General features: G+C 35.2%; 1 protein-coding gene across 2 annotated transcripts in view; it reads right to left on the bottom strand.

The window, feature by feature from the left end:
- Positions 1 to 941: 941 nt before the first annotated feature.
- The window catches only part of GPR141 (G protein-coupled receptor 141), a 75,065-nt gene continuing 64,547 nt past the window's right edge, over positions 942 to 11,459 (bottom strand). For both annotated transcript variants that reach the window (XM_046669867.1, XM_046669866.1), the window contains exon 3: positions 942 to 3,662. In XM_046669867.1, the coding sequence (XP_046525823.1) occupies positions 2,740 to 3,648 (909 nt within the window). In that variant the 5' untranslated portion in view covers positions 3,649 to 3,662 and the 3' untranslated portion in view covers positions 942 to 2,739. The remainder of the gene's footprint in view (positions 3,663 to 11,459) is intronic.

Here is an 11,459-nt window from a genome sequence, read left to right as displayed (position 1 = left end):
CATTTAGAATTGAATCAAGGTAAGGTTAAGCATTCCCAAAATATAGGAATATTTTTCCTGTTCATAACCTCATAAGTGGTAAATGTCCCTTTCAAATTGACCCTGTTTGTGGTAGCTCAGTGGTTCTCAACCCTTACAGATGCAATGCCTTACATTTTACTCCAAATATTTGGTAACACTTTTATTATTCTAAAGTAAAATTTGCTGATAATATAATCCTTCTACACTATTATTTATATATATAATGTTCTAACTATAATATAAATGAATAATGAAAAAGAAAATTATTTATAATAAAATATGTATTTCAGTGTGTAAATGCTCAGACATGATTATGAAAGGAGATAAAATGAGGCAGTCTGATGTTGGCATCTATATCTCATGTCTACCTGGGTACAATAGCTATGAATATTGTTTACAGATGTGTTGTGTTGTATATTAATGCCACAGACTGTCTTGCCATTGATAACGTGATTTTTAGAAATGAACAAGTCCTGGTAAAATTCTAAGGAAAACAGAGTAAAATCTTCCCTCGATACCCATGGCAGTTGCATTTCTGGAATATTTGGAAAACTAAAACCATACCAAAAATATACTATGTGTTTATGAAAACAGTAAAATCTAACTAACTGCTCTGATTATTGTGAGCATATGTTTCACCTCCTGAATGTCTGGAAGAACATTCAAATACAGAGCAAGACCTGATAATTCTTTATTTTGAAGACAATTGTGTGCAAGGCAAGACGTCTAGTCTCTGGCCCCAACCACCAAATGCCAGTAGTACTCTCTTATAATTGCAATATCCAAAAATGGCCTGAGAGGCCAATGTCACTCCCACTCCTACATGAGATTCATTTTCATACCAATTAGAGACATAGAACAAGCAAATTGAAATTTTCTATTTATTTTGTAAATATTGGTGAATAAGATATATTATGGAATATTGCATTTCTATAATTGGGGCAATATTTCTTACAGATCCGCAGAAATATACCTTTTATTATAATATATAACAATACAGAGAAAAGCACAATTACCTGGTCTCAACATATTTAAAATCTGGGAGAGATTGTAATGTAATCTACAAGCCAACAGATACTATGATAGTAAGACACAGATAGATAAGAAGAGAAATATGATGTAATTTCCAAAAATAATTTTTTAAATATTTTACTATAACAATTTTCTTACACATTTTACAGGTGTTACAAATTTTCTTAAAACTTTTATGAGTCTGAAATTTTCTTACAAATATTATGGGTCAAAGTGAAAAAGAAAAACTAAGAAAAAATGGGGAAAAAAGACTGGAAATAAAAGAAATGTAACTTTAAAAATAAAAAAGTCTGATAAAAGAAAATTTAGAACAGGAAAAAATTTGGGAACAAATCATGTATGCAGTATGTTGCTGCTTTTTCTTTCTCAAAATTAATTTCTATGACTCGGTAATTTTAATGATCATAGAAACTCACAGGGATATTTCTTATTCATCCAATGAATTTGTGGATCCATAGAGTATAACAAATTAAGAAAAAGTCTTTAAATCCTGAACATTTACCTTGCTGGGAAAAAAAAAAGAGTTATCTTAATTCACTTGGTTCTTGTATTCCCACCATGAATTTCTTCAGGTTCTCTGAAGAATTAAATATGAAACTGGATCAGTTCCTTGGAAAGTTTCAAGATTATAAAACTTGGAGGGAAATAGAAATACGGGCAGGAGGGAAAAAGACCCACAAGTCTATATATCAACTTAGTAGCCTAATCTCAATGGTTTTTCTGTGTATTTCTCAAAAACTATTTTTTTAAGAATATTGTTTTCATTTATTTGAAGACAAATAACTTTAAGCATGGAAGGGAACTTTAAAGATTTCAGTATAACTTTCTTTAAGGAAAATTTAAATTAACTGTGTCCCAAGACATCTAGCAACTCTTCAAAACACAGAAAATGAAAACAAATTAATCCCTTTCCTTGGAAACTCATTTTAATTTCTAGTAGCATATTGGTCAGGAATAGTCCCTAAGTTATGGTTTCACCATTATTTAGATGTGTTCAGTAGGCTTTTAAATGATTTTGGAGATACTGAGGGAGCTGATCCAGTGTCCTTGAACTTGATCTTTCAAAGGACAAACCTAGGTAACCTTGTTATAGCAGAAAGCCATGAGGACTTCTGCTTCTCTTGATTTCTAGGTAAGTGACCTTGCACCAAAGTTACGATGATCTAGAAAAGTTTCTTACTATTTTCCCCTCTTATCTGTTTTTTGTCAGAATGTGAGTTGAATGGGCATCTTACCTGGTTAGCCAAGTAGTTTTTGTCTTTGGAGTCCAATCATGGTCAGGATTAATGCACCTAAGGTTAAGTGGGATGAAAACAACCAGAGGGCTGAATCCAGTCCAAGACTTACGAAAATACCATGGTTCAAATTGAAGAAACTAAAATAAGCTAGAAAAATTCAGAAATCATTAGACCCATGGTGCCCAGATGGGCCAAGTAGACATTTTGTGTTGGAAAATAATGCCATATTGTAACTACAGCTGGATTAAACATCACTAGTCTTCATAAGGGAATCATTTAGAGACGGTAGGGATTAAATAAGGACTGGAATGAATGCTCTGACATTTTATAGTGCTTCTTGTTGGCTGCATCAAGGAATGGTTTTAACCAAGTAATGAAATTCCTACCTCCCTGCGCCCATTTTCACTCTCAATTTGAAGGAAGTAATTCTGAGTACTGTAGTCTATAGCTAATGGCACAAAAGGCAGTTCCATAGATCAATTATCTTTTGCTTAAACCAATGGCTTCCCCCAAGAACAAAGAGCAGCAAATCAAAGCAGCTAATTGCTGTTACACTCAAGAAGATTTCATTATAGGATGCAACACTGTTGATACATTCACCTGAGTGTGCCACAACATGCAAATAATAGATTCTAAAGAAATGGTAGGGAAGGAAGCAAACAAAAATGACCCCTATAAAAAATAGGTTTTTCAACTGGGCCCAGAACTCCTGGTGGGATAGTAAGGAGTGGCGTAGCTTCCGCACCATTGACACAATGATGAAGATCTGGAAGACCAAGAGAATCACTGCAATAGCTATGACAATAGTGACTATCATATAGTTGACCACTTGCGCATATACATGGTTAAGTTCTTTGTGGAATCTAAAACAGTCTTCCTCATTATACGTCTCAGAAGTTCCATAATGAGAAAAAATCAGGGGCACCACAATGACAATCACCAGAAGCCACAAGCCAGTACTGGCAGCCACAGCATGCAGTTTTCTGTAGAATTCCACTTTGTCCTTGCGCTTGAAGAAGATGAGGTACCTAATGACCAGGATCACCACGTAGAACAGGAATGTGAGGTACATGTGGATGTGCAGCATGGCACTCACAAATTTGCAGAAGGGCAATCCAAATCCCCAAGTGTTCTCAATGAGATAGATCAAGCGAAAAGGCACTGTCAGCAGAAAAACACTGTGGATCACTACCAGGTTAATGACTGCTGTGGTGGTCACAGACCGGGTGTTCATTTTCACCAGTAAGAACAAAATGGAGATGATGCCCACCAGTCCTCCAATGAGCACCACGCAGTAGAGCCCAGTTAAAGAAGCTGTCGGTAAAGGATTGCAGGAGGAATTACTGTGGTTAGCCATACTTCAGAAGTTACCTGGAAGAGACAAAGCACCAGTGTAAATGACAAACTTCCAGAGCTTTGTTCATGTCTCCCTCCTGGCACTGACAATGTGACTTTGTTATTTATCTGTTTACATGATATAAACTTTATATGCCTTAAGAATGAAGACTATGTCATATGCATGTCTGTATACTCTAGATGGAAAACACAGTAAGTCACTGATTCTTAATCTTTAGTAGGTTACAGACCTCATCAAGAGCTTCCCAGAGACATGTATATGTGTACATAGTCAAAACGATTTGCATAAAACTGAATTGCAGACCATGTGAAGCTGATACATGGATACTAGTACTGCAGCAGCCACTGAAAAGAATATCATAAGCTGGACAGAAAGTTGAGTGGATGCCGTAATTATATAAAATATTTTTTTCTTTTATGTATGATTCTATTTTTCTAATTCCTTCCAACTCATCAGCAAATGATCCAAGAATATTTACACTTAATTCATTTAGGACACTGATTAGTTTGGTGAAAAAATTTGCTAAGTCAAAGCAGCAGCAAGCTATTGGAGTTTATATCTGAATTTCTCATCATAGTTACATTATCATCTAGCAGTAAGGCCTTGGCTAAGTTCTTCTCGCTGGCCCCACTGAAAATGCAGGATGTCTCCCAATTCTCTCATCCCCCACCTACAAATTTATACAAGAACCACTATCATTTTTCCTCTGGACTCCTGAAAGATCCTTTACTAAACAGTCTTGCTCTCTTCTAATTCATTGCCCACCTTCTAGATTTAGTAATCTTCTAATTACACTAATCAAGCCATTTCAATTTCTCATTTAAATTCCTTCAATGGCTTCCCATTTCTTTTAAGATAAAAGTAAAATCCTTACATGTCTAGAATGCTCTGGGTTATGGCAAAATCTGATCCCTTAAGACAATATTCAGATTCAAGAAAAAATCTAGGGGTGAAATTGACAGGATTTGATGAACTGTATATGGGGAAATGAGGGGAAAGGAAGTGTCTCAATCACTCCCAGATTTCTGACTTGAACAACTGTGTAATTAGGTCTATTTACTGACACCAGGGAGACTGAGGATCAAAGTTGAGAAAGAACAGTAGTTGAAGTATGCACTTAGTACCTGACCTTTGTAACACATTCGCAGTTGTTATTCATTTCTTGAATGTCTCTTTATACAACCAAAATTACTCAGCAATAAAAATGAACCAACTACTGATACACATAATACTGATAAATCACAAAAGCATTATACTAAATCATGTATCCTCATTAGGGCAATATCACCCCCAAGGGGGCCAACATTTGTTCTTGAAATGTGAAAAATCTTACTTTTTATGTGTAAAATACAGATATACCTATGATACATAAACAGACATACAGTATCTCTGTGGAATTAAAATTTCATAAGGAGAGAGACACAATCAGGAGAAATCTGTTTAAAAAGGCTCTTTAGGGGGGCAATAATAAAAAAGTTGAGAAACACTGTACTAAATAAAAGATGCCATCCATCACATGATGTAGTGCATACAGAAGTCGAATTATAATGGTGTACCCCTGAAATCTATATAATACTATAAACCAATGTAACCTCAATAAAAAAATTTTAATAAAATATGCCAGCCACAAAAGACTACATATTGTATTATTTCTTTTTCTAGAAAATAAAAACTAACGTGACAGAAAGAAGAGCAGTGTGGTCCAGTGTGCAGGGGAAGGGATTGACTTCAAAGGGGCACAGAAGAACTTATAAGGTGATGGAATGTCTTATATCATGTCAGTTACAATTGCAGTTGTTCTCAAAGTTTATCAAATTGTACACTTAAAATTGGTGAATTTTTTTGCATATAACTTCAATAAAGCTAATTGAAAAAACATAGTAATAATAATCTGACCCCAGAAAGCCTCTGCTTTTGTGGACAGGAAATAGAATTACCATGCGGCCCAATTAAAAGATTGCCTCATGTAACACTTGTTCCACGTGATGTGTAATCTCTGTAATTGCCTTTCATTTGTCCCTGTAGAAAAGGAATTCCATCAAGTAGACATGAAATTATATTGTGTTCATATCTGAATCAAGGATGAATGTGCCACCATAAGCTCTGTTCATTTCCTTCAGCTATTGACCTAGAAGGACCAACTTATGAAAGAAGAAGAAAGTAAAACCAATTGCATATCATTTGTCTCAAGTCTTCCTTCTTTCTTATAAACTGCCATGATCTGTGTCTTTCAGATGTAAGAAGCTCGTGTTAAATCTCTTCTATGTGCCAGGCACTGCACGAGATGCTTGCCTGTACATGGTCTCATTTAACCCTCACAGCAGTCCTGTGCCTTGTGGATGTATCACCATACTGAAATTCAGATGAAGAAACCAAGCCCTAGACAGAATAAGTCATTTAGCCAAAGTCTCCAAAGTCACACACATACACACACACAACTCCTTATTGTACATGATGGAGAAGCAAGTTGTACATCCCTTAAGCCCAAATTTCTAAATCTTAATAGAAGAAGGAGGGGAGGCCATGAAAAGATTTGGTCCTATTCACATGGCCAATACATCACATGGTATGCCAATACATCTTGAAAGTTGCTCTTCTTCTTTTGGGATTTCTCCTCCTATTCCCTTTACTTGGTTTACAGCAGATCCCATAAATTAGCTCATTCAACATCAATTCTAACCCCTCTGGCCTGCCTTTCTGTACAGAGTTTTTGCAGCTATAGTGCTTGTGTGTGATCTGCTATTCTGTTGCACTACTACAAAACGTGGAGGAAAAGTGAGTCAAATGAGGGATGTCAATGTGTGGAGAGATTAGATCGTTTGGCAAGACAGTAGTGGAAATGCCTGGTTGCTCTGGCACAGCAATGGCCCTGGTATCCAGTACTATAATACATCATGGATTTCAGGAAGCAATAGTTAGAATCAAAGATATTTATGCTATTAACCCCATGGTGGTGTTGGAAACTTTTTCCTGACTACATGGATCATTCTTTATAGCAACCAAGCCTGGTTCCCAGATGTTCCAAGATATTCTGTAAGCTATTACCTTTTAATAAACACCTGGTTAAGCCAGCTAAAGTGGATTCTTTTATCTGCAATTAACAACCCAGACATACCTGGTTAATTCCTATTTCTCCTTCTAGAATCAACTGAAGCATCATTTTCTCCAGGAAGCCTTTCCTAACCTCCACTCTCAGTTTGGGTCATGTGCCATTCCACTTCTTCCCCATGGAACGCACTGTGCTTACCTCTGTTAGGGCACTTATCACACAGACCATAATTCTCAGTTAGACCTCTGCCTTCCGAACAAGACTGACCAGGGAAGAATCATGCTCTCCTTTGTATCCAAAGAACCTAATGAAGTTTTAAAAATTAATTTAAATATTGTTATTGAAAACTAGCATACATATAGTAGAGTGCTCACCTATAAGTATACAAATCAGGGTGGCCCAGTGGCGCAGCGGTTAAGTGCGCACATTCTGCTTCATTGGCCCAGGATTCACCAGTTCGGATCTCGGGTGCGGACATGGCACCACTTGGCAAGCCATGCTGTGGCAGGCATCCCACATATAAAGTGGAGAAAGATACGCACGGATGTTAGCTCAGGGCCAGTCTTCCTCAGCAAAAAGAGGAGGATTGGCAGCAGATGTTAGCTCAGGGCTAATCTTCCTCAAAAAAAACCCCAAAAAGTACATAAATCAATTAATTTTAAAAGAGTAAATATACTCTCACCAAAGGTAATCACTACCCTTACAACTAACACCATAAAGGAGGTTTGTCAAATTTGAATTTTATATAAATTCAATGTCCTTTTTTGTGTGTATCTAGCTTCATTCACTCAACCATTATGCTTTGAGATTCATTGATGTGTATAGTTTTAGTTCATTCTTACTGCATCATATTATATAACTCTATAAATATATCACAATTTATCATTGATGTGTATAGTTTTAGTTCATTCTTACTGTGTCATATTATATAATCTATAAATATATCACAATTTATCAATTCTATTGTTGATGGACAATAGTATTATTTCCAGTTATAAGGCTATTATAAATAATACTACTCAATATTCTTATAAATATCTTTTGTAAAAATAAGTGTATACTTCTGTTAGCAATTTACCTAAGTGTGAAACTGATGGATCACAGCGTGTGTATGTTTAGTTTTAGTAAAAACCACAAATAGTTTCTGAGATACACTTCTCCTAACAGTTGATGAAAGCTTCACTTGCTCCATGACCTCCAGAATACTCAGAATTTTCTGCCTTTTTCATTTTTGTCATTGTAGTAGATGTAGTTGTATCAAATTGTATTTTTTTTTTAAGATTTTATTTTTTCCTTTTTCTCCCCAAAGCCCCCCAGTACGTAGTTGTATATTCTCCGTTGTGGGTCCTTCTAGTTGTGGCATGTGGGACGCCGCCTCAGCGTGGTTTGATGAGCAGTGTCATGTCCGCGCCCAGGATTCGAACGAACGAAACACTGGGCCGCCTGCAGTGGAGCGCGCGAACCCAACCACTCGGCCACGGGGCCAGCCCCTCAAATTGTATTTTTAATCTGCATTTCCCTAATGAATAATAAAGATGAGCACATTCTCATACATTTATTGGACACTTGGATATCCTATTTTGTGAAGTGTCTGTTGAAATCTTTTGCCATATTTCTATTTGGTTGTCTGCCTTTTTCTTATTGATTTGTAGTAGTTCCTTAGATAGTAGATATTACTCCATTGTTGGATATGTGTTTCAGATATCACCTTCCACTTTCCTTTTCATTCCTTAATTTATATGATTTGTTGAACAAAATTCTAATTTTCAGTATTACCAATTTATCAAATTTTCCTTCAGAGTCAACACTTTCATATCCTGTTATGAAATTTTTGTCTATCCTAAGGCAACAAAGATAGTATGCTGTGTTTTCTTCTGTTTAACTGTTTTTTCCACTTGTAATTTTTAGATGTACAACCCATCTAGAACAGATTTTTTAATATAATGTAAAGTAAGAGGCTATAATTAATTTTTACCATATGAATAGCCAAGTGACCCAAATCATTAATTGCAAAGACCATTCTTACCCCCACTCCACTGCAGTGTCATCTTTGTCATACGTTAGATGACCACATGAGTCAGTTTAGTCCATCTTTAGGACTCTAGTAGATCAATATATGTGCAAATACCACATCATCTAAATCACTGTTGCAATATAATGTTTTCATATCAGGTAGTGTAAATTTTTCAGATTTCTTTTCCTTAAGATCACCTGAGCTATACTTGACCTTCTGCATTTCTAAATAAATTCTGGAATTTACAAAAACTTCTGGAGTTTTTAATGGATTTGCATTGAAATTACAGATATTGATAACTTTAGATAGATATTGATAGCCTTTCAATATGTAGTCTTCTTATCCCTGAACATAATATATCCCTCCATTTTCTTAGGCCTTCTTTAGTTTGTCTCAATGTGTTTTCTCCATAGAAGTCTTTTACGAGCTTTTCTATATTGATTGAGGTAATCATATGATTCTTCTCCCTTTTTTTGGTTAGTGTAGTGAATTACAATGATTTTTGCGTGTTCTACGCTTGCATAGCTGGCATAAAACACATTTTGATGCGATATATAAACCTTGTTAATATATCATTTTTTTGAGGTGCTGACATTTTGTACATGATTTTGCTTCTCTTATGAGAAACACTGGTTTATAATTTTCCCCTCAATGTCCTTGTCAGGTTCGAGAACAAGGTTTTGCTGGCCTCATTAAATGAGCTTAGAAATGTGCTCTCATTTACCATTCTCTGGAAGAGTTTGTGCGCAATTGACGTAATTCCTTCCCGTGTTCTATATATTCAACTGAGATTATACTTAATTTTATTACTCAAATCTTTAATATACACACTGTCCTGTGGGGGTTCTCTGTCTTCTGTCCTAGCAGCTATTGAGAGTAGTTTGTTAAGGTCTTCCACTCCTATTAGAGATTGTGTAGAATTCTTTTCATTCTGTCAACTTTTAGTTTATATATTCTTACACTATGCTATTAGTGCATAAAAATCTAGAATACTGATATATTCATCATAAAATGTCTTCTTTATTTCTAGTAATGATTCTTCCTTAAGATCTACTTTTTCTGACACACTGAGCCTTCTTTTGTTTAGTGTTTGCACTTTACATCTTTTTCTGTCCTTTTACTTGCAACGCTTATGGTTCTTCTAACATTTAAAATATGTCTTTAAAATGTGTCATATAGTTGGGTCCTGTATCTTCAATTCAACCTTTAATAACAACCTTTGTCTTTTCATTGGACAATTTTTCTATTTACATTTGACGTAATTTCTGACTGAAGTTGTGTTTACTATATGATCTTAATTTTATTTTCTATGTGACTCAATCATCCATATTATGTCTCTCTCTTTCTCTGTCTTCCTTTGGATTATTCAAACATATTTTTATTTCATTTAAAACACACAAAATATTATTATTATTGTATTTTACAGTTAATAATCAATAGAAATTTACATTTATCCACTTTGTTTCCTTATCCATTGCTCTTTTTTAAAAGACACTTTATTAAAGTATGAGTGACATACAAAAAGCTGTATATATTTATGTAAACAACTTGATGAATTTGGAGATAAGTATACAACTGTGAAATCATCACCACAATCTATACCATAAACATGTCTATCACCTCCAAAAATCTCCCACCGTCTTTATTTATTATTTTTTTGTGGTAAGAAAACTTAACATAAGATCTATCCTCTTAGCAAATTTATAAGGATACACTACACTATTGTTAACTGTAACCTCTATGCTGTGCAGTAGATCTCTAGGATATTCATCTTGCATAACTGAAATTTTGGACCCCTTCACTAATACCTCTCCATTTTTCCCTCCCCCCAGCCACTGGCATACACCATTCTACTCTCTGCTTCTATGAGTTTAACTATTTTATATTCCTTATATAAGGGGTATCCTGTAGTATTTTCCTTCTGTATCTGGCTTATTTCATTTAACATATGTTCTCCAGGTTCATTCATGCTATTGCAAGGAGCAGGATGTCCTTCTTTTTTAAGCTGAATAATATTCCATTGTTTATATACACCACTTTTTTCTTACCCGTCCATCCACTGATAGACATTTAGTTTGCTTCCATGTATTGGCTATTGTGAATAACGCTGCACTGAACATGGGATTACAAATAACTCTTCAATATCTTGATTTCATTCCTTTGGATATATATCCAGAAGAAGAATTGCTGGATCACATGGTAGTTCTAGTTTTTCAATTTTTTGAGGAACCTCCATACTGTTCTCCATAGTGGCTGCACCAATTTGCATTCCCACTAAGATTATGGGAGTGTTCTCTTTTCTCCACATCCTTGCCAACACTTGTTATCCTTTGGGTTGTTTTAATAATAGCCATTCTAGCAGGTGTGAGGTGATGTCTTATTATGGTTTTGATTTGCATTTCCCTGATGATTAATTATATCGAGCACATTTTCATGTACCTGCTGGCCATTTGTATGTCTTCTTTGTAGAAAATGTCTATTCAGTTCTTTTGCCCCTTTTTAATGGGGTTATTTGGGGGGGTTTTGCTATTAAGTTATAGGGGTTCCTTATATATTTTGGATACTAACCCTGTATCAGATAAATGATTTGCAAATATTTTCTCCCATTCCAAAGGCTGCCTTTTCATCTTGTTGATGATTTCCTTTGCTGTGCAGAAGCTTTTTAGCTTAATATAATCCCACTTGTCTATTTTTGCTTTCATTGCCTACGCTTTTGATGTCACATTCAAGAAATCATTTCTGAGACCA

This window comes from Equus quagga, chromosome 8 (genome assembly GCF_021613505.1).
Source record: "Equus quagga isolate Etosha38 chromosome 8, UCLA_HA_Equagga_1.0, whole genome shotgun sequence".
NCBI classification, from domain to species: domain Eukaryota; kingdom Metazoa; phylum Chordata; class Mammalia; order Perissodactyla; family Equidae; genus Equus; species Equus quagga.
Note: the sequence above shows the minus strand (reverse complement) of the source record. Positions and strands in the feature narration are given on the sequence as shown.